Source organism: Pinus tabuliformis, chromosome 2_2, assembly GCF_031772625.1.
Source record: "Pinus tabuliformis cultivar Carrire ecotype Pingquan chromosome 2_2, CPIR1, whole genome shotgun sequence".
In the NCBI taxonomy this organism is placed as follows: domain Eukaryota; kingdom Viridiplantae; phylum Streptophyta; class Pinopsida; order Pinales; family Pinaceae; genus Pinus; species Pinus tabuliformis.
In genome coordinates this window covers 600,514,461-600,537,115 of record NC_142300.1, presented here as the reverse complement: position 1 = coordinate 600,537,115, position 22,655 = coordinate 600,514,461, and the positions used below count along the sequence as shown (strand labels likewise).

The 22,655-nt window shown below is 37.1% G+C and overlaps 1 protein-coding gene across 1 annotated transcript; it reads left to right on the top strand.

The window, feature by feature from the left end:
- The first annotated feature begins 2,388 nt into the window (after positions 1–2,388).
- On the top strand, positions 2,389–10,526 carry LOC149194087 (ABC transporter C family member 10-like). Its single transcript, XM_089405027.1, has 12 exons — positions 2,389–3,187; positions 4,011–6,109; positions 6,204–6,524; positions 6,661–6,747; positions 6,932–7,537; positions 7,663–7,827; positions 7,928–8,222; positions 8,330–8,544; positions 8,643–8,948; positions 9,097–9,160; positions 9,277–9,516; positions 9,674–10,526. The coding sequence occupies exons 1-12, from the start codon at positions 3,172–3,174 to the stop codon at positions 9,802–9,804; spliced, it is 4,545 nt and encodes a 1,514-aa protein (XP_089261153.1). The 5' UTR covers positions 2,389–3,171; the 3' UTR covers positions 9,805–10,526.
- Positions 10,527–22,655: the final 12,129 nt, after the last annotated feature.

The following is a 22,655-nucleotide window of genomic DNA, read 5'->3' as shown; positions in this document are numbered from 1 at the left end:
ACAAGCACCTACAGTAATTAGATGTGACAATCAAAGCACTATCAAATTGGTAAACAATTTTATATATCATTCAAGGACAAAGCATATAGACACACAACATCATTTTGTAAGAGAAAAAGTGTAATCAAAATAAATTGGCTTCTAATATTGTAATACAAATGAAAATGTGGCCGACATATTCACCAAGCCTCTTGAAAGACTAAATTTGAAATGTGTAGAAGTAAATTGTGTGTTGTAGAAAATCCAAATTATGTTGTAAGCCTAGCTGAGACTTAGACCAATAGGCAAGTTAACATGTAGGTCGTGATTAAGGAGAAGTGTCATAATATTAATCATGACGACACCGATCATTGTTCACTAGTTGGCGGTAGATGGATCATAATCAATAGTTGGCAGGAGTTAGTGAAAAATAAATGGAAGTCGACGAACTCACTATAGTTTCTATGACTCCTTTTTGTGTTTTACATTATCCTCTGATAATTTGATCTAGGATTTGAAAGTTGGCATTCAGTCACGCAAGGTTACGAAGTTCATGGTTCCCACAAGAATTGTGTTTTTGTCAAAATCAAACCTCGACAATTAGGTTGTGCCTTTGCGAGGAAAAAAAAAACTTTCCTATATAAGGGCCTGAAATTTTCCCCTCTATATTTACTACTTGTTTTGATGTTTGGAAATGTTCCACTAAATTTAAATCAAAATGGATTACATTTTCGTTGTACTACTTGTTTTCATGTTTGGAAAATTTCCACTAATTTAAATCAAAATGGATTACATTTTCGTTTATTCTCCATGTACAAGGGCCTCAAAATTTCCCTTTTATATGAACTACATGTTTTCATGTTTGGAAATGTTTCACTAATTTAAATGATGGATTACAGATTAATCGTGTTGTTTTATTTGAGAATAGATCTTCTACAATTTTAATTTAATTGTCACCAATTATTAGAATCATTGTCAAGATTTCTTTTTTGGAATATGCCTCAATATTCGTAGTAGAATTGGGTGATCATGGATTGAGATTGATCTCCAAGTTAATCACTCTATTTTAATTAGTTTATCTCAAATTATTTAATTAGAGAATATGTCAACATATGTTATATTGAGCATGTGGTATTGATAAGACATGGTATTGACCCACGGTATCATAACAAGTTAAAAATTTCTATAGTAAAGTGAGGTGAATATATACATAGTTAAAATTATTGTTGATTTATAAAATGTATATATGTTTAAATCATATATTAATCATTTTTACAATTAACAATAGTAATAATTTAAAATAAAATTATGATTTTTATGATTTTTTTTATTTGAAATTTTTGAAATGTATCAAAGGGTAAGTGATTTGATGTTCATTAGTCTCACTATGGTAGGACTATAGCAATTCATTCACTTGTTGACCACCATTAGCTTAGCATTGACCAATCCAAGTTATAATGTTTAATTTTGAAAAACATATATTTATTTTTCAATATTATTGAAGCCTCAAATTTTTTTTCCATAATTTCTGGATGTAGTTGCAATATTTATGCAATGATTTTTAAAAATTTGTGCAACGATTTTTCATTGTTAAGCTTTATAATTAAAATCCTTGAAAACAACTATACTCCTGAAAATAACCTATTTACCATAATTTATTGTCCACCATAATTTAATAGAAATAAGATGAAAATAAATATACCTACAGGGAGTTACTACCTACCATTATTTATGTTTTCTTCAATGCTTTAACATGTAAGAGTAAAAGCGTAAATGTGCGAACTTAGTAGTGGTTACTACCCACCAAAAATTTAGGAAATTAACTTTTCTACTTCATATATCAATTTGTAATTTTTCTTAATGCATAACACCCACTTAAGTGACTACAGATTACCTTGTAACACTTGTTATAAATTAATGACTATGGGATTTACCAACCCACCATTTAATTTATAAGGTTTTGCTACATTTGAAATAAAATATGATGCAATATCTTTACTCACATTGTAATAAAATTTTATTTTTGTATGGAATACAAAGAAAAAACTATTTTTATTATTTATATGTAAAAGGTAATGAGATTTTCCCTCAACAATATAGAATTTTAATTCTCTAATTATTTATGAAAATCACAAGTTATGCATTCAAGACTCACCATGTGAGAATTGAGAATTGTAAATTATGCATCTAAAATGAGGATGTAAATATTTACCATAAGAGACAAAATGCGCAAAGTTTGTTCCAATCCATTATTGTTGGTAGACAAAAGATAAATCATCACCCATGACGCACATTTCTGTATCTCAACCTGAGAGGTAGCCATTTATTAGTACTTTGTTGTCGAGTAGACAAAAGATAAATCATCACCCATGACGCACATTTCTGTATCTCATCCCAAACAATTTTCCTGTCCTGTTAAATTTAAACAGGCAGACTCTTTTTAATAATGAAAATGGATATAATACCGTGTAGAATTCTTAGCACCCAAAATCTTGAAATTCGCCAACTGTACCCCAAATTTCCAATTATTTCTTCCAAAATTTCCATTAATTTCCAAGCAAAATTTCCTTCCTGTGCAAAATTTTGGGTCTCAGGAGAATGCCAGTCAACTTAATTTTGTCCTCTCCGAGAATCAGCACAATAAAAGTCCCATAAATAGGAGTGATTAGTTCAGCAGAAGCTTAGGACCAGCTCTGTTTTAAATGGGATTCCGAGCTGCTGCGCCGGCCTTCATAACACTGTATTGGATCAGTACAATTTTTCTTGTATAAAATGGTATCACTGCCTTCGTTAAAGTGATCGGTATAGAGCTTCGAGAGGCCTGTTGTAGCTGACTTGAATACTGTGTGAAAGAATATGGTTTCTAGTCTGATTCGGCTAAGTTCAATTCTTTTGGCTGATAGAGTTAATTGCCTTGAATAACCGATTAGCAAAATCGGGGAGCATAGAGAATACTGCAGAAGTAGGATGTTTATGAACTGAACAAATGAAAGAGCTTACCAATTTCTGCAGTGAATGGTGTACTTATATTAAGAGCTCTTCAGAGGAGAGGAGAATATGATAAGCCAAAACCATTAATAATTCATAAGCAGCCACTGCAGACCTCCCAAGCCATAGTGAGAACGTGAGTGAGCCGGTTCTAAATCAAAATCTATCAAGTATATGTAGTAGGACCTGGTTTAAAAAACGAGGATGGCGATATTTACAGGTAAGCTCATTATTTTGACTATATTTTTCATTTAACAATTATCCTCTGTTTTTATTTGTGTAAAAACTACAAGGATTCCACAATAAAATGGGTGACACGGCTCTCGTATTATGGCATATTTATAATCTGATATCTATATGTTTCTAATAATGTTTTGATAGTTGAAATTTGTTAAGAACTTCTAATATTTGCTTATTAATTGCCATTCATTGGATTGATTTATCAAACCCAGAGCTCTGGAGCAATTTTTGTGCCCCTCCAAATTCATCGTCCCCTGCTCAAAACTGTGAAGAGAGCTGTGGTTTACCCCTATCTCTCAGCTCTGAATTACTACACACCTCCCTTTTGTCCTCGTGCAGCGAACATGCTCTGATCACAATCATACATTTAGTCTTCTTGCTGACATTCTGGTCCATTATTCTCATCAAATGGGCTACGTCGACAAGCATACTGAGAAAAGTTCAAACTCCTTAACAAACTTGTAACCATATATATGTACGAACTTTCTCGCTGGTGAATACAATGGCCTGTGAGCAGGCACTCTCAGGTTGAGCTAGACTCACCTGAGAGCTGACCATTTCTGTCATAGTTTGTCCGTCCTTGATTTTCAAATTAGTTTTCATTTAACAATTATCTTCTGTTTTTATTGTGTAAAAATTACAAGGATTTCACAACAAAATGGGTGACATGGCTCTCGTATTATGGCATATTTATAATCTGAGATCTGTATGTTTCTAAGATTGTTTTGATAGTTAAAATTTGTTAAGAACTTCTAATATTTGCTTATTAATTGCCATTCATTGAATTGATTTATCAAACCCAGAGCTCTGGAGCAAATTTTGTGGCCCCCCAAATTCATCGTCCCCTGCTCAAAACTGCGAAGAGAGCTGCGCTTTATCCCCATCTTTCAGCTCTGAATTACTACACACCTTCCTTTTTTCCTCGTGCAGCGAACATGCTCTGATCACAATCATATATTTAGTCTTCTTGCTGACATTCTGGTCCATTATTCTCATCAACTGGGCAAGGCGGAGAAGCATACTGAGAAAAGTGAAACCTCAAAAGCCATTTCGCCAATGTGTTGCAGTGATAAATATTATATTGGGTGCGATTAATTTGGGATTGGGGATTTGGTTTTTACAAGAGAAATTAGGCAATGGATCTCATTTAACTCCCTTGCATGAATGGCTTGTACTTTTAGTACAAGGATTAGCATGGTTTACTCTCGGATTAACAGTCACAAGAGGGTTAAAACGGTCCATGACGAGATTTGTGCGTGTTTGGTGGATCGTGTCATTTTTGCTTGGAACAGTGGACGGTGTTTCAGCTGGGCTGAATTTCATCAATGATAGAGAACTTTCCTATGGGACCATTCTCTCCCTTCTTTCGTGGCCAGCATGTTGTTTGATGCTCATTAGTGCTGTGAAAGAGGATTTGAAGTATTCAGAGGGTGGTATTCTGTCAGAAATTTTTCTAAGTAGGATTTACCGAAATTATGGGCCTCTCGATTCCAGCCAAAGGTTTTCTGAGGAAAATCAGATGCTGTTGAAGTTAAATTCCAATGTGACTCCTTTTGCCAAGGCAGGATTCTGCAGCAGGATGACATTTTGGTGGTTGAATTCTCTTTTGTCCGAAGGAATGAGGAGGCCTCTAGAAGAAGATGATTTGCCTTGTGTGAGCGGAGAAGATCAAGCAAAGAGTAGTTATACACTATTTACAGAAGAACTGCTTAGGCAAAAACGGAAAAACCCATCTGCCACTCCAGTCTTCTGGGCTTTGGTTAGATGTCACTGGAAAAATCTGGCAAGGACTGGGTTCTATGCTTTTCTCAATATAGTTACTGTGTCTTCTGGACCACTTCTTCTGGACGCCTTTATTGGATTTTCAGAAGGTAGACAATCATTCAAATACGAAGGTTTTATTTTGGTAGGAACACTCTTTATTGCCAAGGCAATAGAGTCATTATCTCAAAGGCAACGGTGTTTTGGCACTAGACGGATTGGTCTGCAAATGCGCTCTTCACTCATTGCAGCAATCTATCAGAAACAACTAAAGTTGTCCAATGAAGCTAAACAGGTGCATACAGCAGGAGCGATCATCAATTATATGGCGGTAGATGCTTACCGTATTGGGGAATTTCCCTTCTCGTTTCATCAGATTTGGACTGCAGTACTCCAGCTTATAATTGTTTTAGGCATCCTTGTCCATGCAATTGGATGGGCGACACTCTCAACCTTGGCAGTTATCATCATTACCATGCTTTGTAACTCTCCATTGGCAAAGTTACAGCAGAAGTTTCAAACTGAATTCATGTCAGCTCAGGATCAGCGGTTAAGGGCCACCACAGAAGCTCTGGTGCATATGAAAGTACTGAAATTGCATGCATGGGAGGAACGTTTCAAAAAACGTATTGAGAAGCTGCGCATGGTAGAGTTCAAATGGCTCTCCGCGGTTCAGTTTCGAAGAGCCTACAGTTCGTTCTTGTCTTGGTCAACTCCAGTTTTGGTTTCGACTGCAACGTTTGTAACCTGCTATTTTCTTAATATTCCTCTTACTCCAAGCAACGTTTTCACGTTCATAGCCACTTTGCGCCTCGTTCAAGAACCAATTAGAGTACTTCCTGATGCAATTGCTGTTACCATTCAAGCAAAGGTCTCATTAAGTCGTATCGTCAACTTTCTCGAGGCTACTGAATTACAGGATCGGGTGGTTGAGGGGGTATTTCTTCAGAACTCTAACCAGTCTCTTCTTATCAATTCTGCAACATTCACCTGGGATTCCAGTTCATCAAAGCCCACATTGAGAAACATAAATATGGAGGTTAAGCATGGCCAAAAATTGGCAATTTGTGGAGAAGTTGGATCTGGAAAATCAACTCTTTTAGCTGCAATACTTGGAGAAGTACCAAAGCTGAGGGGCGGGGTGAGTATGGATTATTTACCTCCTTAACCTAACATTATCAACCATTTAAATTGGCGTATTCTTTTTCTCATTGTACTCAGCCCTGCCTCTGCAGTTGCAAGTCTATGGCACCCTCGCATATGTTTCTCAGACTGCATGGATTCAAACAGGAACGGTACGAGACAACGTATTATTCGGACGTCCCATGGAGGAGCAGAAGTATCAGGAGGTTATCTTAAAGTCTTCCCTGGACAAAGATCTCCAGAATCTTCCCTTTGGTGATCTGACTGAAATAGGAGAAAGAGGTGTGAATCTCAGTGGTGGCCAGAAACAGCGGATGCAGCTTGCCCGTGCTTTATATCAAGATTCTGATATTTATCTTTTGGATGATCCTTTCAGTGCTGTTGATGCTCACACTGCTACTAGCTTGTTTAAGGTTAATATGCCATTTCCTTTGTTTTGAAATTATTATGTAGCTGGTACTAATTTTGTATGTTTCACTTTTCTATAGCAATGATTTTCGTTTTTCTTAGCTTCCTAATATTCTATTGATCACAGATTTTGATGTGTAGGAATATATAATGGGAGCACTGTCAAAAAAGACAGTAATTCTTGTGACACACCAAGTTGATTTTCTCCCGGCATTCGATGCTATTATGGTTAGTAAACAGTTACCCTAGTCATGTGGAAGCTGTTTGCTTGCTTGTAAACATCCTTTTGGCAAAATTTTCTAATGGATAGCACATTAAAATATTTTCTGCAACTGTAACATATTATTTAATGCTAATAGTTTTGGCCTTTTAATTTTTTGATTTTCTACACTGAAGTTTCTCTCTTTTGCAGCTGATGTTGGACGGTGAGATTCATCAAGCCGGGCAATATCAGGAACTGTTAGTCTCAAGTGAGGCATTTAGGGACCTTGTGAATGCACACAAGAACACTGTTGGTTCCAATGAATCAGCAGCGACAAAGCCATCCACAAAAGATGAACCTGTCAAGGAAGAGAGAGATATTCAAAGCAGCAAGTCACAGAAAGAACAACTGATTTCAAATATAGCTTCTAACGGGGATCAGCTAGTTAAAAGGGAAGAGAAGGAAGTTGGGGACACCGGTCTGAAGCCATACATTGACTATTTGAAACAGAATAAAGGTTTCTTATATTGTTTATGTGCTGGTCTTGGTAATCTTATATTTTTGATTGGGCAGATTTTAGGAAATACTTGGATGGCTGCTAAGGTGCAAAGTCCTCAAATCGGTGTATTAAGGTTAATAATAGTGTACTCAGCCATTGGGTTCACATCTATATTTTTCTTATTCCTTCGGTCACTCTTCCGCGTTATTTTGGGGCTTGAGGCATCAAAGTCCTTCTTTTCTGAGCTTCTGACTTCTTTATTCCGAGCACCAATGGCATTCTTTGATGCAACTCCATTGGGAAGAGTTCTCAGCAGAGTAAGTCTTTTACGTAATCACCATAGGCTTCATTCTTTCCTTTTCGCACTTTAACAAAAAGTGAAATTTAATATACATGTGGGTAGAAAGCTACTGACATTTATCTTCTCGACCTCCTTTTCCAGGTTTCTTCAGATTTCAGCATTCTTGACGTAGACATTCCTTTCAGCTTTGTCATGTGCATGTCATCTACCATGCTTGCTTACAGCAGTCTTGGAGTTGTGGCTGTTGTGACATGGCAAGTTTTGTTTGCAGCGATTCCATTGATTTATTTGGCCTTTCAACTCCAGGTAAACCGCTAATGCACACAAGTTTCCTGGGAAGACTCTTTACTTGACTGTCAATATTGTGAGAAATTATAACTTATTTTTGTTTGTTCAACTTAATCAGAAATACTATTTTGTTTCTGCTAAAGAACTGATGAGACTGAATGGTACAACGAAATCACCTATTGCAAATCATTTTGGCGAGTCCATGGCAGGAACAATGACCATCAGGGCTTTCAGGGTTGAGGATCAATTCTTCAAAAAGAACTTAGACCTTATTGACAAAAATTCGAGCCCCTTTTTCTACAGTTTCTCAGCCATTGAATGGTTGATCCAACGTCTAGAGATGTTAAATGCAACTGTTATTTGCTCCTCTGCTCTTGCTATGGTTCTACTCCCAAAGGGCAGCTTCAATCCTGGTATGAAGTTGAACAATGAAACTAAATGTCAACTGTGGGAGATTTCTGCTGTTACTGGACACTTTTATATATAAGTTAATCATGCCTAACAAATTGAACTGGTGCAGGTTTCGTTGGGATGGCCCTATCTTATGGTCTATCATTGAACATATCGTTGGTTAAAAGTATTCAAAACCAATGTACACTTGCAAACTACATTGTTTCTGTAGAACGCATCAAACAGTATATGCACATTCCTAGTGAGGCACCAGCCGTTATAGAAGATCACAGACCACCAGATAATTGGCCTTCGCATGGGAAGGTGGAGTTACATGACTTGAAGGTATCTGAGTTGTGTTTTCTAAAAAGATGACTGTGTTCAAATTATAAATTTGAATGGTTAATGATGTTTTCAATCAAATATATTTGATATGTGTGCAGATTAGATATAGATCCAATAGTCCCCTTGTTTTACGGGGCATTACATGTACATTTGAAGGAGGGCAAAAGATTGGGATTGTTGGCCGAACAGGAAGTGGGAAAACCACTCTCATTAGTGCTATTTTTCGATTAGTTGAACCTGCAGGGGGTAGAATCCTTATAGATGGTTTGGATATTACCTCTATTGGGCTTCGTGATTTGCGGTCGCGCCTTGGGATTATTCCTCAAGAGCCAACTCTTTTTCATGGAACTATTCGCTTCAACCTAGATTCATTATCTGAGCACTCAGAGTTGACAATTTGGGAAGTATGTAAATTCTATTGAACATAATCTATAACTGAGTTTATCATATGTAGAATGAAAGAATAAACAATGCTATGAATGTAACTGAGTTTATCATATGTAGAATGAAAAAATAAACAATGCTATGAATTTATTTTCTGCTTTGATTAAGGTTCTGAACAAGTGTCAACTTGGAGACATTGTAAGAGGGAAGGTGGATGGCTTAGATGCACCAGGTAAATTTTGTAATAAATATACACTTTTGAATACAATAAAATTCTGACATGGGGCCAAGAATTTGGCTGTTAGATTTGGAAGGTTTTTGTGGCTCTAAAAGGTCGATGAAATGCAGTGACGAGCGATGGAGAGAATTGGAGTGTTGGGCAAAAACAATTATTTTGTTTGGGACGTGCATTGCTAAGGAAAAGTCGAGTCCTTGTTCTAGATGAAGCAACAGCATCGATAGACAATGCTACAGATGCCATTATCCAAACAGTAATTAGAAAGGAATTTGCAGATTGCACTGTAATTACTGTTGCACACAGGATACCTACTGTTATGGACAGTGACATGGTTGTTGCCATCAGTGATGGTAAGGCCCTATCATTCTATCTTATCTCTGTGCTGTATGCATTGATGGTTTCAAGTTTTAAATGAATTTGTTGTACTCGAGGAAATGAATGGTAGTGAAAGTAGATGTATTCAGTTGTACCTAATTTGAATTGTCACTGTTTTTTGAATACATGCAGGTGAGATAGTGGAGTGTGATCATCCATTGAAACTGATGGAGAGGGAAGAATCGTTATTCGGGAAGCTGGTGGCAGAGTATTGGTCCCACACATCAAATGCTCGTCTTCATGCAATGAGCACTCATGAATAATGATAGAGGAGCATTTCGAAGAGTTTTCTTTCCCCATTTCATTTTGATATTTGTCCACCCAGTCAGTTTGTTATGCTTATGTGTCTCTTATGAGACAGATACATATAATCGGTTAGAAAGTCGTAGAAGCTGTCCAGATGTATTCGCATGAGAGGTACTGCTTGCCAGCAGCCTCCCCTTTTCTGTTAATAAGGTATTTCCCTCTATGTGAGCCGGTGGAGATCGGTTGCAGTCGTGAGGAGTGGCTGTAGACTGTGTTGTTGTCTGGGAGCATCCACTGCGACCGTGTAGATGTCGCTGCTATAGTCGCTAAAGGCTTTGCCGAAGAATATTGCTGTTAAGAAACCCCCTGCACGTTGTAGCGTGTGTCACCTTCAGTCCCAAGATATTTAGGTATTGTTTGCAGTCTGGGCCATGGTTTTGTTGGTCAGAGTGCATGTAATGCATTGCTAAGCTTTCCTTGAATTTGCATACATTGCTTAATTTTCCAGCTTCTCTCCACGGTCCTTTGGAAGAGGTCTAACAGTTTGTTTTTATTTTTATTTTTAAAGCCAGACAAATCAATGAAGTCAAAGCCTTGTTGGAAACACTTGTTTTGACTTTGGTTTTTTATGGAGAGGAAATTACGCATGGCTTAACGGAGACATAAGAGCAAAAATATTTGTTGTGGGGAAAGTTTGGCTTTGTTTATTGGTGAAACTTATTTCTATCCTTTTTTTCACTTCTTAAGAGAGGTACACAATTAAATAAAAAAAGGGATTTGTTTATGAAAAGGAAAAATAATGTTTTGGAGTGGAAGTTTGGAAAGGGAGAAATAAGCCATTAAAAAGAGGAGTTATATTGGATGTGTTGGTTGTATATAAAATTGGTTCAAATTTTTTAGTATTTTACAAATTTAACCAAATTTGGTTGTGGTTTTTTTTAAGAGTATTTGGTGTATTTGACTTTAGATTTGATGGATTTGGTTGCATTTTGTTCACTGGAGAAATATTTTTGTCATCATGTCAAATATGTTGGTTGATACTTACTTGAATGAATCCACCAAACTTGATGGAGGAAATTGTGTGAATTGGAAATTCAAGCCGCTGACCATTTTAGATGGCTATAATTTGTGGTCCATTGTGAGTGGAGATATTTATTTGAATGAATCTACCAAACTTGATGGAAGAAATTATGTGAATTGGAAATTCAAGTTGTTGACCATTTTAGATGGTTATAATTTGTGGTCCATTGTGAGTGAAGATGAGCCCAAAGCTATTGTTGGAGCTTCTATTCCAGATTGGGAGGGACAAAAGCAAAGGTGTTGTTGCGTATGTCCATAAAGGACAACATTATTCTTCAAATCAGAGATTGCAAAAAATCCAAGGAAAAGTGGGATGTGCTCAAGGGTTTGTATGAAACAACAAATACAAACCAGATCTTGTTTTTGAAGACTATGCTTTTAGCTACAAAAATGGAAGAAAATGAAAATATAAGCAATTTCATTTCCCATGTCAAAAATCTATGTGATAAGTTAGGAGATATTAGTGAAAAGGTGTCTAGTATTGACTTGGTCACTATCACATTAAAGGGCTTATTGCAAGATTATCAATTTTTTTGTTTCAAGTCTTTCAGCTAGAGATAAGCCCCTAGATTTGATGAATTGACATGAATTCTTCTACAAGAGGAGGAGAGGATGAAGAGCTTTAATTTGGGCTCCTATAGTTCAGATTTGGTGTTGGTAGCGAAGGGTAAACAACCATACAGAGGCAGACCATGGGACAAGAACAAAGGAGGCTTGTTTCAAGCAAAACATAAAGGTATGACACAATCTAAATTTCCAACTCATGATAAGAGAAATGATGATTGTTATTATTGTGGCAAACCTGGTCATCACTCTAAAGATTACTATAAAAGGAAATATAATGAGTTGAGACAAAGAAACAAAAGGCGTAATGGAAATTATGTGGACAAAGACACCTCAACCAGTGATGGATTTAAAAATATTAAATTGTTTGTTTATATGTTGCATTGTCTAGGGAAGTTGATGATGCGAATGTTTGTTCATTGATTCTGGTGCATCACTCCATATGACTTGTAATAAGGATTGGTTTGATGAATATTATGAGAACATCAATGGAACATGTGTTTATTTAGGAGATAACAAATCACTTAAAGTTCAAGGTTATGGAGTAAAAGGTGTGAGTTTTCCTAATGGACAAGAGAGACGGAGCCATAATGTGATGTATGTTCTTGGTATCAAAAAGAATTTAATTTTTGTTTCTACTATTGTTGACCAAGATTTGAAGCTAGAATTTGTTAAATCACAGTCTGTTGTGAAAGATATTCAAGATCACTACAAGGGTATTTTCATAGGTACCAGAGTTGGATGCTTGTATAAGTTAGATGTGACCAGGACAGGTTATCAAGCATTGGCATCTACAACAATGTCAACAGTAGAGTTATGACATCACATGTATGGACATCTAAATCACAATGATTTAATGTTACTTCAAAAGAACACAAAGGTTAAAGGTATTCTTGTTATGAAGAATGATCATGTTGAATGTGAAGCATGTGCACTTGGCAAGCAACACAGGGAGGAATTTCCTATACATAAAGAAAAAAGGCAGAGGGAAATACTTGAATTAATTCATATTGATGTATGTGGACCTATGCAAACTAGATCTCTTGGTGGAGCATGATATTTTCTTATTTTTGTTGATGATAGATCTAGGTATACACTGGCCTCTTTCATAAAAAAGAAGAGTGATGTTTTTGAGTACTTTAAAGAGTTCAAGAGTATGGTGGAAAAACAAATTGACAAGTGCATCAAAATTATTAAATCTGATTTGATCCAGATTTAAACAGGAATGCAACAAATTACAGAGATAACCATAAACACAGATATGCAGCGGAAATAATTCTTCATTTCATTAATGTAAAATTCTGAAATATGCTTACAAACAACAATGGAAATAAACTAGCTAGGGTGATGGTAGCTTATCTCTGAGAAGAGATGTGTCGACTACTGATGAGCCCCATAAATTGGTAATTATATGGGCTCATTTTGCCTCCTAACATAGTTTAATCAACCATTCTCTTAGCTTATTGCATGTTTTTTATTATATTTATGCTTATGGAGTGAGCTGAGTTGGTCATTATGCCATGGAGTCTAATATGTGTTTAATGCATATTTTTGTTCAGTTTTGAAGATAAAGTCAAAGATTTAATGGACAATTGGCAACAATAATTCGAAGTAAACAAGGTAGAGGATTTATAGGAGGGTATCCCCCTTATTTATGACTCCCCACTTCAAATTATCCATCATACAGCTCGGAGCACAAACGGCCACATCAATGCACTAGGAGGTAGCCGAGCAAGTGGAGGATAACTTCTGTTTATCTCAAGTTTTGGGAGCCAAGCCTCCCCGATTTTAAGGAAGCTGTTGGGAGCTTCAGTTGTATAAGTAGAGAGGCCTAGGGCCTCATTAGAAAGTTAGTCAAATTTTCGAATTTTTGTTGCAGCTTTGCTCTGCTCAACTTTGAACTTACTTTTGTTAACAGTTTCATGTAATCCTATTATTATTTTGATAATAAAGATGAGATCCTTTTTGAGCTAGCACTGAGTTACCTCAGAGGGCTGAAGCTCTTGGATTAGGAGCCAAACCATGCAGCCAAGCTCCTCCTATTTGTATTTATATGCTTTGTTTCGGTTTATGGATTAGTTGCTCTTAGATAAATTTCTCTCGTGGTTAAGAATAGGTTGCTTTTAGTAATTTAGAAGGTTGTTTCCATTTGAGTTTTCTATAACAGGTTGAATAGTGATAGAAAGAAGATACAAAAAGGCCATCAACAGAGCCTTGGCCTCCTTTCCTCCCTTTGGGACCAAGAACTGAGGCCAAGACCCTCTTGCTGCCACAAGAAACACAGATTTGCCTTCTCCCTAGGATTTCTAGTGTTGTGGTTTGTTAGAAGGTTAATGCTTTGCTTTAGATCTCTTTCAACATGCTCATTTCTGTCTTGCAATAAGTTTCCTTCCATGATTTCTCTCATTATAACATTTTTCAACATTTCTTTCCATAGCTCATAATCTAGATTAGCTTGATGCAAAATTCTATTTTTTGATGTATTTAGTTTCCTTGCTTGCTTGATCTCCTTGTTTGATTTTCAGGTCCTTTTGTAGCAAATCTCTTCTCATACCAAGTTAGCCTACCAGCCATCACATTCTCTCCCTGATCTATGCCCTACAGGTCGCCCAAAGTTCACCTCAAATCTACGTTAGTTTTTTGCGTTTTTCCATAGGATTTCTTCCTCTCTCCCGACCATCTTTTCCTCTCCTAATCATTCTTGATGGACCCTAGAGATCTTAAAACATCATCCTAGCCTTCAGCTACCCTTTCCACCCACTTTCCTACCTCCAAAACCTCCAAAACTGCTCTCGGCATTCTCCTGTAGACTTCTCGTAGATCCCCTGCAGCCTCCTGTAGATTTTCCTATAGGTTTTTTTTTTTAAGTCTGATTGCGGGAAAAGCCTCCAGAAGGCCACCTGAGACCTCCTAGGACCCATCCACACCATCCTACATATTATCAAGTCCCAAAACCGCCCTCCATCGCCACCTAATCGTTGCCACATTCACAATCAAATAAATTACATGCATGACAATTTCACATAAAAATCCAAAAAGATGTTTTTTGTTCATTTAATTCTAGAAATGGCTTGAGTAGATGTTGTTTACTTCCTCAGTAGGTAATGGCATTCATTTTCATGGTTTTTCATCTATCTTTCTGCAAAAGTAGGATTATTTGGTTAAGTAGGGTTTGCTAGGTTTACTTTACATTTCAGTCTTCTTTTCCTTTTTGCAAGTAGAGTAGCCTCTGTAGAGTAAGCTTTCATTTTTTTCATCAGATATAGAGCTTCTTCTAAAATTCATAGAAGTTGGCTTGAGCTCCTAGTGATCTTGCGCCAGCTGACCAAGTGATAGCCTGTAGTAAGAACTAGTATTTGTGCATACAACACCGTCGCTTCCAAGTTTGTTACGAACTATCGGGTTGATAAAATTAAAGTAGGAAGCCCAGGAGTTGCAGCATTATTGCTGCAATACTACTTATTAGATATATCTACGCAATTCTAAACTTTTTATATTTTTATTTTTTTTAAGCAATTATAATTGATATTTAATTCTATTTGCAATTCCAATAATCTTTATAAATTTTAACTAAGTTTTTGGAAAAAACCAATGAAAAAATATAATTAAAAATATTAAAAACCTAAAAGATTTAAACTAACTTTATAGGCACTACAAAATGTCAAATAAAAATACATTGTTTATTGCCCTCACCACGAGTTTTTACCTAATGTAATGTGAGGTCAACATTCTTTCTAAAATTATCTATAAATGCTAGTATTTCTTGAAGCATTAGATTTTCGTATTTCAGATTAGGGTTGCAAGAATAATCTAAAGAATTGGTTACATCAAACTTTCTTTTAAAGCCCTCTATTTATTTCTTTATTTCCTCTTCTTCCAGTTTTTTATGGATTGGCGATTTCAGGTTCACTACTTCTTCCGGCAAATTTCTTGCATTGTTCTGTGTTCTCGCCCATTTCTCGTGTAAGGTAAGAATTTTTTGTTCCCGCCCATTTCTCGTGTGAGCCTGTAGGGAAGGAGCGTCCAGCACATGGGCGGCACTTGGGGTAGAGGAAGTCACTGAAAGAAAAAGACTTCTTCGATCCAATGATCGCCCTCTTGGGTATCTAGCCCAATACAACGAAATCAAGATTCATTTCTCCGGATTGCCCTCTTCGATCATGATTTGGTGAGTTTCTCGATTGAAGGTGCTGGGTGCCTTTTTCCCTCTCAACTAGGGGGAAGGCGGCCCTTGGTGAATTCTGGGCCCGTATGTTTGTCTGGTGTAGGCACATGAGCTTGAAAGTGGTGCTTCAGGCTCTCACCAAGGAGACACCTATATGGTGCCCACCAAAGTATGCTATTGAGGGAGGAGATGGAACTAAAAAGGGTATCTGACACTGAGAGTTGGGCCAGTGACCTTACACAAAACTGCGTTAAAAACCGTACTGCCAGAGTTAGAAACCAATCAGACGGGGAAACCACTCAAGAACGGGGAAAACACTCGAAGCCATATTGAACTCGATATGTGAAATTGTCGTGGCAAGAGTGAAAAACCAAATAGAACAAACTAACAAAACCCATGGAAAAGAGGGCAAGAACAAAACCCATGACTCTAATCAAATAATAAAGGGCACAAACAAAACCCATGAAAAACCATGAAAAGGAAATTGCCAAAACCCATGAAAAAGAGGGAAACTTCCCCACAACACTTTGAGCGACTACCTATTTAGTGCCTCCATTCGAACGATGACCGCTATACCCATTTTACCCATGGAAAATCAAGATTGAGAGCCCCTAGATTCAAAGCCAGCACTATTTAATGCTTATGTTTCCGATGTTGGATCATTCACTCGCACAGAAGCCCAATAGTTTGTATGGTTTTTTATAGGCAAATGCACAGGAAGCATCTGAGCAAGCAACACCATCACCTGTAGTTTCGCCTGACAAAGGCAATTTCATTTTGATAATCATCTAACGGTCCTAAGGTGAAATGGAATGTCCTTGTTACTAAGATTCCTCATGTATTTGCATATGCAGAGCATAGGATTGGGGACTTGCCTGGGATTTCTTACTGCTATATCTTGGGGGACATCCCTGAAAGTAAGCATTTTGCACCTCTGTCTGTACTATATTATTGTTTTCTTAAAGCAAGCAAACTCTGTTGGATTTTTAATTTGAGATAATATTGACACTGGGACTGGAAATATATACCAGGTCAAGGTTTTGATGTGAAAACAATATACTGAATCTATGCCTATAATTTGTTCTTGATTCTAGTCATTAAGCCTTCCAATAAACTAGGTTTTGGTATGAAATTTTTTCTAATGATTTTCACTGTTTTAGAAAATGATGTGAGAATAAACTATGTTTTAGTATGAAGTTTTTTCTAATGATTTTCACTATTTTAGAAAATGATGTGAGAATAAACTATGTTTTGGTATGAAATTTTTCTAATGATTTTCACTGTTTTATAAAATGATGTGAGAATAAACTGTGTTTTGGTATGAATTTTTTCTAATGATTTTCACTGTTTTAGAAAATGATGTAAGCATATTGCTTGTTCAGTTATTATAGGGCAATTTTGTGCTTGGTTTTATTTCTTTGTGAAACTTTGTAGTCAATCCTATGACTTTATAGAAAAACTTTAAACTAAGTGAGCTTGAATCTCTGTCCAGGGTGGGTGCTCTTATTGCCAATTTTTTTTAGTACAAAATTTTGTCCTTTCATTGAGTTATCTCATAGATGCAATTTTTTTTAATGGATAAAATCTGTAATTCGATATGCTTTTATTAACCTGAAAATGATTTAGGGTTGAATGCCTGTGTTTTTTCTTCATTTTTAATTCCTTTTGACACGTACTTGGCTACAAGATCTCTTTAGAAGAATCAGAATCAAATTCAATAAGGGGAATGGTTTAGGTTGTTGTTTTTTTAAGATCTCTTGTCTGCTGTTGAATGACTCATTTATGAAATTTTCCAAGTTTTTGATTTGTGTGTCAAAACTACCAGGCTATATTTACTGAATGAAGGCTTTTGCTTGTGTTTTTTGGTGCAGAAATTGAAGGAAAGGATGGAAACAAAGAGAAGAAACGAATATAGGAGGATTCAAACACTCCAAAAATCATAGAAGAAGTTGTTGTCAAGCTGTTAGGTCATTTAACTAAAAATCATCTTTTCGATATTCTAAAACTAGCTATTACTAATCATTATGTTATTCTTCATTAGGTAAAAAAAATTACTGTTTTGGATTTGACTTTAAAGAAAGTTCTTTTTTTTTTTAAATGAAAATATTTTCATATGTTTCCTTTGCTGGTGATGCTTGAGAATCTGAAACAATCTAGGATGCATTGTGGTTTAAACTGAATAAACGGCATCATTCATTGACATTCGATCAACAGAAAAATCAACCAAGGTTAACCACTGGAACTGGCTTTCATACACACACTAATGGATTTCGATCTCAATCTAAGATAGGTGGACCAATTGTTTTTGCCTTTACTCCTATAGATATCCCTACCTCTTGTAGAGGCAATCACAGATTTAGCTCCATTCTTCGTGCTCCAATGCCAAATATAATTTAATACCGCCACAACCGATGAATTTCCAGATGGGTGCCTTTTCATATCCAGATTCTTTCTTTGTAAGAAAGGTTTCTTATGTGAGTCTGAAGGTTCCATCCTGATCTTGAACCCCACTTAACATAGTCCTTTAAATTCTCCCCTGCTTATTAAGTTAGGCACAGAGTAAAGTGGTTTATGCCAGCTTGCATATCTAGAATATTTCCTCGTAAGCAAGGTTTCTTATGTGAGTTTGAAGGTTCCATCCTGATCCTAAACCCCGCTTAACATTTTCCTTTCATTCTCCCTTGCTTATCAGATTAGGCGCAGAGAAAAGTTTTTTATGCCAGCTTGCAGGTCTAGTTCAATCCACTATTGTTTTCTTGAAATCCAAACATTTTTGAAAATAAAGAGCTCATGATAAATTAGGTACTTCTTTATTAATAAAAACGAAATCATTCGAAGAGTGGTAACTTTTCAATAAGAGTGAAAGGATGTAGCGGGTGTACACTACTTTGACCGGAGATGTTGGGTTCAAGCCAAGAACTTTCTATGTCACAACCTGACATGTGGAGTGTGGGCGCACCATAATATAACACTGAACACTGCCTTGATCAATCATGTTGGTTCTCCGTTTTAAATAAATCTACATTCAGAGTTACTTACTCGAAATAAAAAATCCAAAGAGAAAAATAGATGTAGGCACGTCTCCAAAATGGATAGGCATGTGACATGGGGTGCTTTAACTTATTATAGTAGAAACTCCAAGGTGGAATGGATAGGTTTATTTGCATAGTAGTTTTTGGTCCTCCGATTCACTTCCACTATTTCCCTTGCAGTTTCAAAAGGCTTTTGAACTTATTAAACCTGTAAGTTTGCTTGCTCTTATATCTTAGTATTTGCCAATTCTGATTCTACTTAGTGATCTCAATGATCTCTTAAGCACTCACTTTCCCACATGCTTGAATAATATGATCTAGTATAACCAGATTAGAAGAAACTTGCATAGTTAGTGGCTCTCGGTTATTTAAAACAACCTCAATCGCAGGTTCCACACAATAAAATTGAATTTTCAAGGGTGGGCGAGGGTATATTCAATTACCTAGAGGGGTTGTAAACCATGGTTTGGCCACTAAGTTTGATCGTCCAGCTTGGCCGGGATGGAATGCCCCGCTTGCATAATCTCAGTTAGAAATGTTTGAAATGTCCAATATGGAAAGGGCTGTAAACATTATCCCCTACTCGTTGTCATGGATTGGAAAAAAAGGCAGGAATTTGGGATCAATTTTGATATGATGGAAATGCACCATATCCCTGGAATGAACAAGCCTTGTCTACAAAGGAAGTTGGGATGTGTTTATTGGTCAGTGTTGATTTAAGCCATTTCAGGACATCCATTCAGGGAGAAGCCAACCCACAGGAACATGAGAGAGCACTACACCATTCACAGCTCATCCTCTCAAATAAAAAGTTTTATTTCTAACTCGTCCAGGTTGTCTTGGCCACATGTACTTCCAAGAATCCCCAAGCCCATTATTCTTTAAAGTTACCTGTTCTAGATCCCATGTTCCCTGGAAGTAGGTTGTGTTTTGTGTGTTACTTATTTAACAGTAAGGAGGTTGTAGATGAGTTTAAGACCCACGGGATTAAGTACTTTCTATATGGACTTCCATAGGGTATTATAGCTTTGTCCATGCACTAATTTCATACAGGTGTTCAAGCCTTAGAGTGAAAGCCATTTTTGTTAGTCCTACTAGTTCTAAACATCAAGTAGTAAATAACACCCATCATCATACTTCCCCTAAATTCTTCTCCACCCATTCAAAGTTTATGAGCAGAGAATTCCCCTTTCAAGCCAACATACCCACAAAATACCCACTAATAGAGGTAGGTGTAGTATCTATCCCATTTCACTGCATGAAAGACGCTAATATTAGCAAGGACTCCTGCTGGCTAGGACTACCTACTATGATCTGATTAGAAATATCTATTATATTATTAACTAGGCTAGCTTCAATATAAGTCCATTTTATTGTTTTTGCACTAATCGTGGATGTAGAGCACGAAGTATAGGTTGATTCATAGCGATGGCCACCCTAAGTTTTGTAATGTAATGTAATGTCATGTTAGCCTACCCATGGTCTGTGGACCATGGGATTGTATAAATAGAGTGAGGCTATAAGTTGTTAAGCTAGCTAGCGAATTAGAGATAGATGAATACGAATGGTTGGAGCATAGAGTAAGAGTCTTAAGTGTATTGGGTCGTAGTAGTAGGAAGAGGCTCTGTAGCTGAGTGCACAGAAGCCTAGTAGAGTCCGCAGCTGAGTGCGCGGACCCCTGCAGCTGAGTGCGCAGGGCGGTGTCGAGTTTGTAACCTTGAACAAAGAATAATAAAGAGAAGTTGATTCCAATTTCTGTGCATCTGCTTGTATATTGCATTCTATACATTTATATTTTTTTTTATGGTGCGCACTTATATGAACGCTGGATATATTCTTAATTATCACTAGAATTACGCAAATAAGTTAAGTAATCAGATAATAACAAGTTAATAGTAAGGAACTTGGGTAATAATACAGATCATGCCCCGAGTAGGGCTGCGTGAAGGCAACATCACAGGTTGCGAGGGACTAATAGATGTGCGTAGCTACATACGCACAGAGTCAAACCGTGGATCGCCGGAGCTCATCAGACATCCCTAGGGTGCGGAAACCTAGTTCTAGCGCCCTCCCATACTACTTCGGGTGAGACCTCAGTCCGCACTCTACAGACTGTTGCCGAAAGGGCCAATAGTACTAGGATTTCACTATAAGAAAAAAGGTCATTGGTGAGGTTCATGCCTATGATAGACCTTTAAGGTCCGTCACCAATGTCACATATAGTGACAGTATTTAAAAAAGCGTTTCTGTAAGTGTATATAGTGATGGTCCTTTAAGGTTTGTCACCAAAGCCATTTTCAATGACACTTTTGGTGAGGGTCGTTAAAGGCCCGTCACTAATTTTATCTTTGGTGACACTTTTGGTGAGGGTCGTTAAAGGCCCATCACTAGTTCTCTCTTTGGTGACACTTATAGCGACGATCTTTTATTGACCCTCACCAACGCTCTTTTTGGTTACTTTTGGTGATGGTAAAAAAATGTTCGTCATCATTGATCATTCCAATAAGTTTTTAATGACACTGCATGCCTATGACGGACCTTTAAGGTCCATCACCAATGTCACATATGGTGACGGTCTTTAAAAAAATGTTGTTGTAAGTGTATATAGTGATGGTCCTTTAAGGTTTGTCACCAAAGCCATTTTCAATGACACTTTTGGTGAGGGTCGTTAAAGGCCTGTCATTAATTCTCTCTTTGGTGACACTTTTGGTGAGGGTCGTTAAAGGCCCATCACTAATTCTCTCTTTGGTGACACTTCTAGTGACGATATTTTTTTGACCCTCACCAATGCTCTTTTTGGTTACTTTTGGTGACTGTCAAAAAACGTTCGTCATTATTGATCATTCCAATGAGCTTTTGATAATGCTATGTACCTGTTACAATTTTTTTTTCAAAATATATCGATTTAAGACCATTGTTGTGGAGTCTTTTTCATTATGTGTCCAAGGTCATAGTGGTTATACTCAATCAATTTGTTAAGAAGTAATTAGTGTGTATTATTTCCTTCAAGTCATAAGAATATAGTTTTCCTATGAGTCAACATATGATTCATCTCTATTAGGTTTATTATCTAGCAAATTTCCTTTAAATAAATTTCCACTAGTGTGTGTAGGAACTATATTATTTAATACATAATCAAGCTCTATCAATTCTATTAATGAGAGAGACCTGGCACTCCTCAACACTCATGGCACACCTTAAAATGATTTGGAATAGTACACTAACATTCCTTGGCACCTTGCATGTCTTGGAACATCTTTGTACTTGGAACATATTTCCATGAGTAGGACACCCAAGCACTGATCCGAATTGGATCCATGAAAATTATCGGAGTTCTATGATTGTTTCAAATTATGACAGACTTCAAAATCTTATGAACAATGAGCTATCAGGAAAGACCTATGGATAGTGGGAGTTTGTAGCCAGCACGGAACAACGAGGACCTTGGTCAAAGCGTGCTGATTGAGGCCCATGGAGACCGCGCAATGGTGCAAACTAGCAATTGTGAAGTCTGGATTAGAAAACAGAGGTTGTTTCTGATGTGTGATATCGCGCATTGTTGGGGAAAACCCCTCGAAATGGAAAAGCCTTGAGCGCTCGGTCGCAAGGGAAGCCGAAAAACCGTGGGAAAAGCGCTAAAACCAAAGGCGGGTCCTGCGCTCCAAAACCGGAAGAATATCTGAGGTGTTTCAGGTGGTAAGCGGGTTTGTGAGAGGATCTAACGATTCCATACGTTGGATGACGCGTGTCCGATGGATGAGAGAGAAAATCGCTCTCATCGCAGGCTAATGTCCAAGCAAGTCAACCGCACGATAAGAGCGATGATCGTAGGATCTGGAGGCCCCAGATCTAACGGAAGAGATTGAACCCGATGGATGACCAGATTTGACGAGGGAAATAAGCCACGATGCATAAAAGTTTGAAGTCCGATTTGACCGCTGAGCTGGTGGATGAATCATTTCACAGAGTAACCGAAGTAATGAACCGTTAGAGGAAAGCTGGCACTTAGTTCATGAGAGGACAAGTG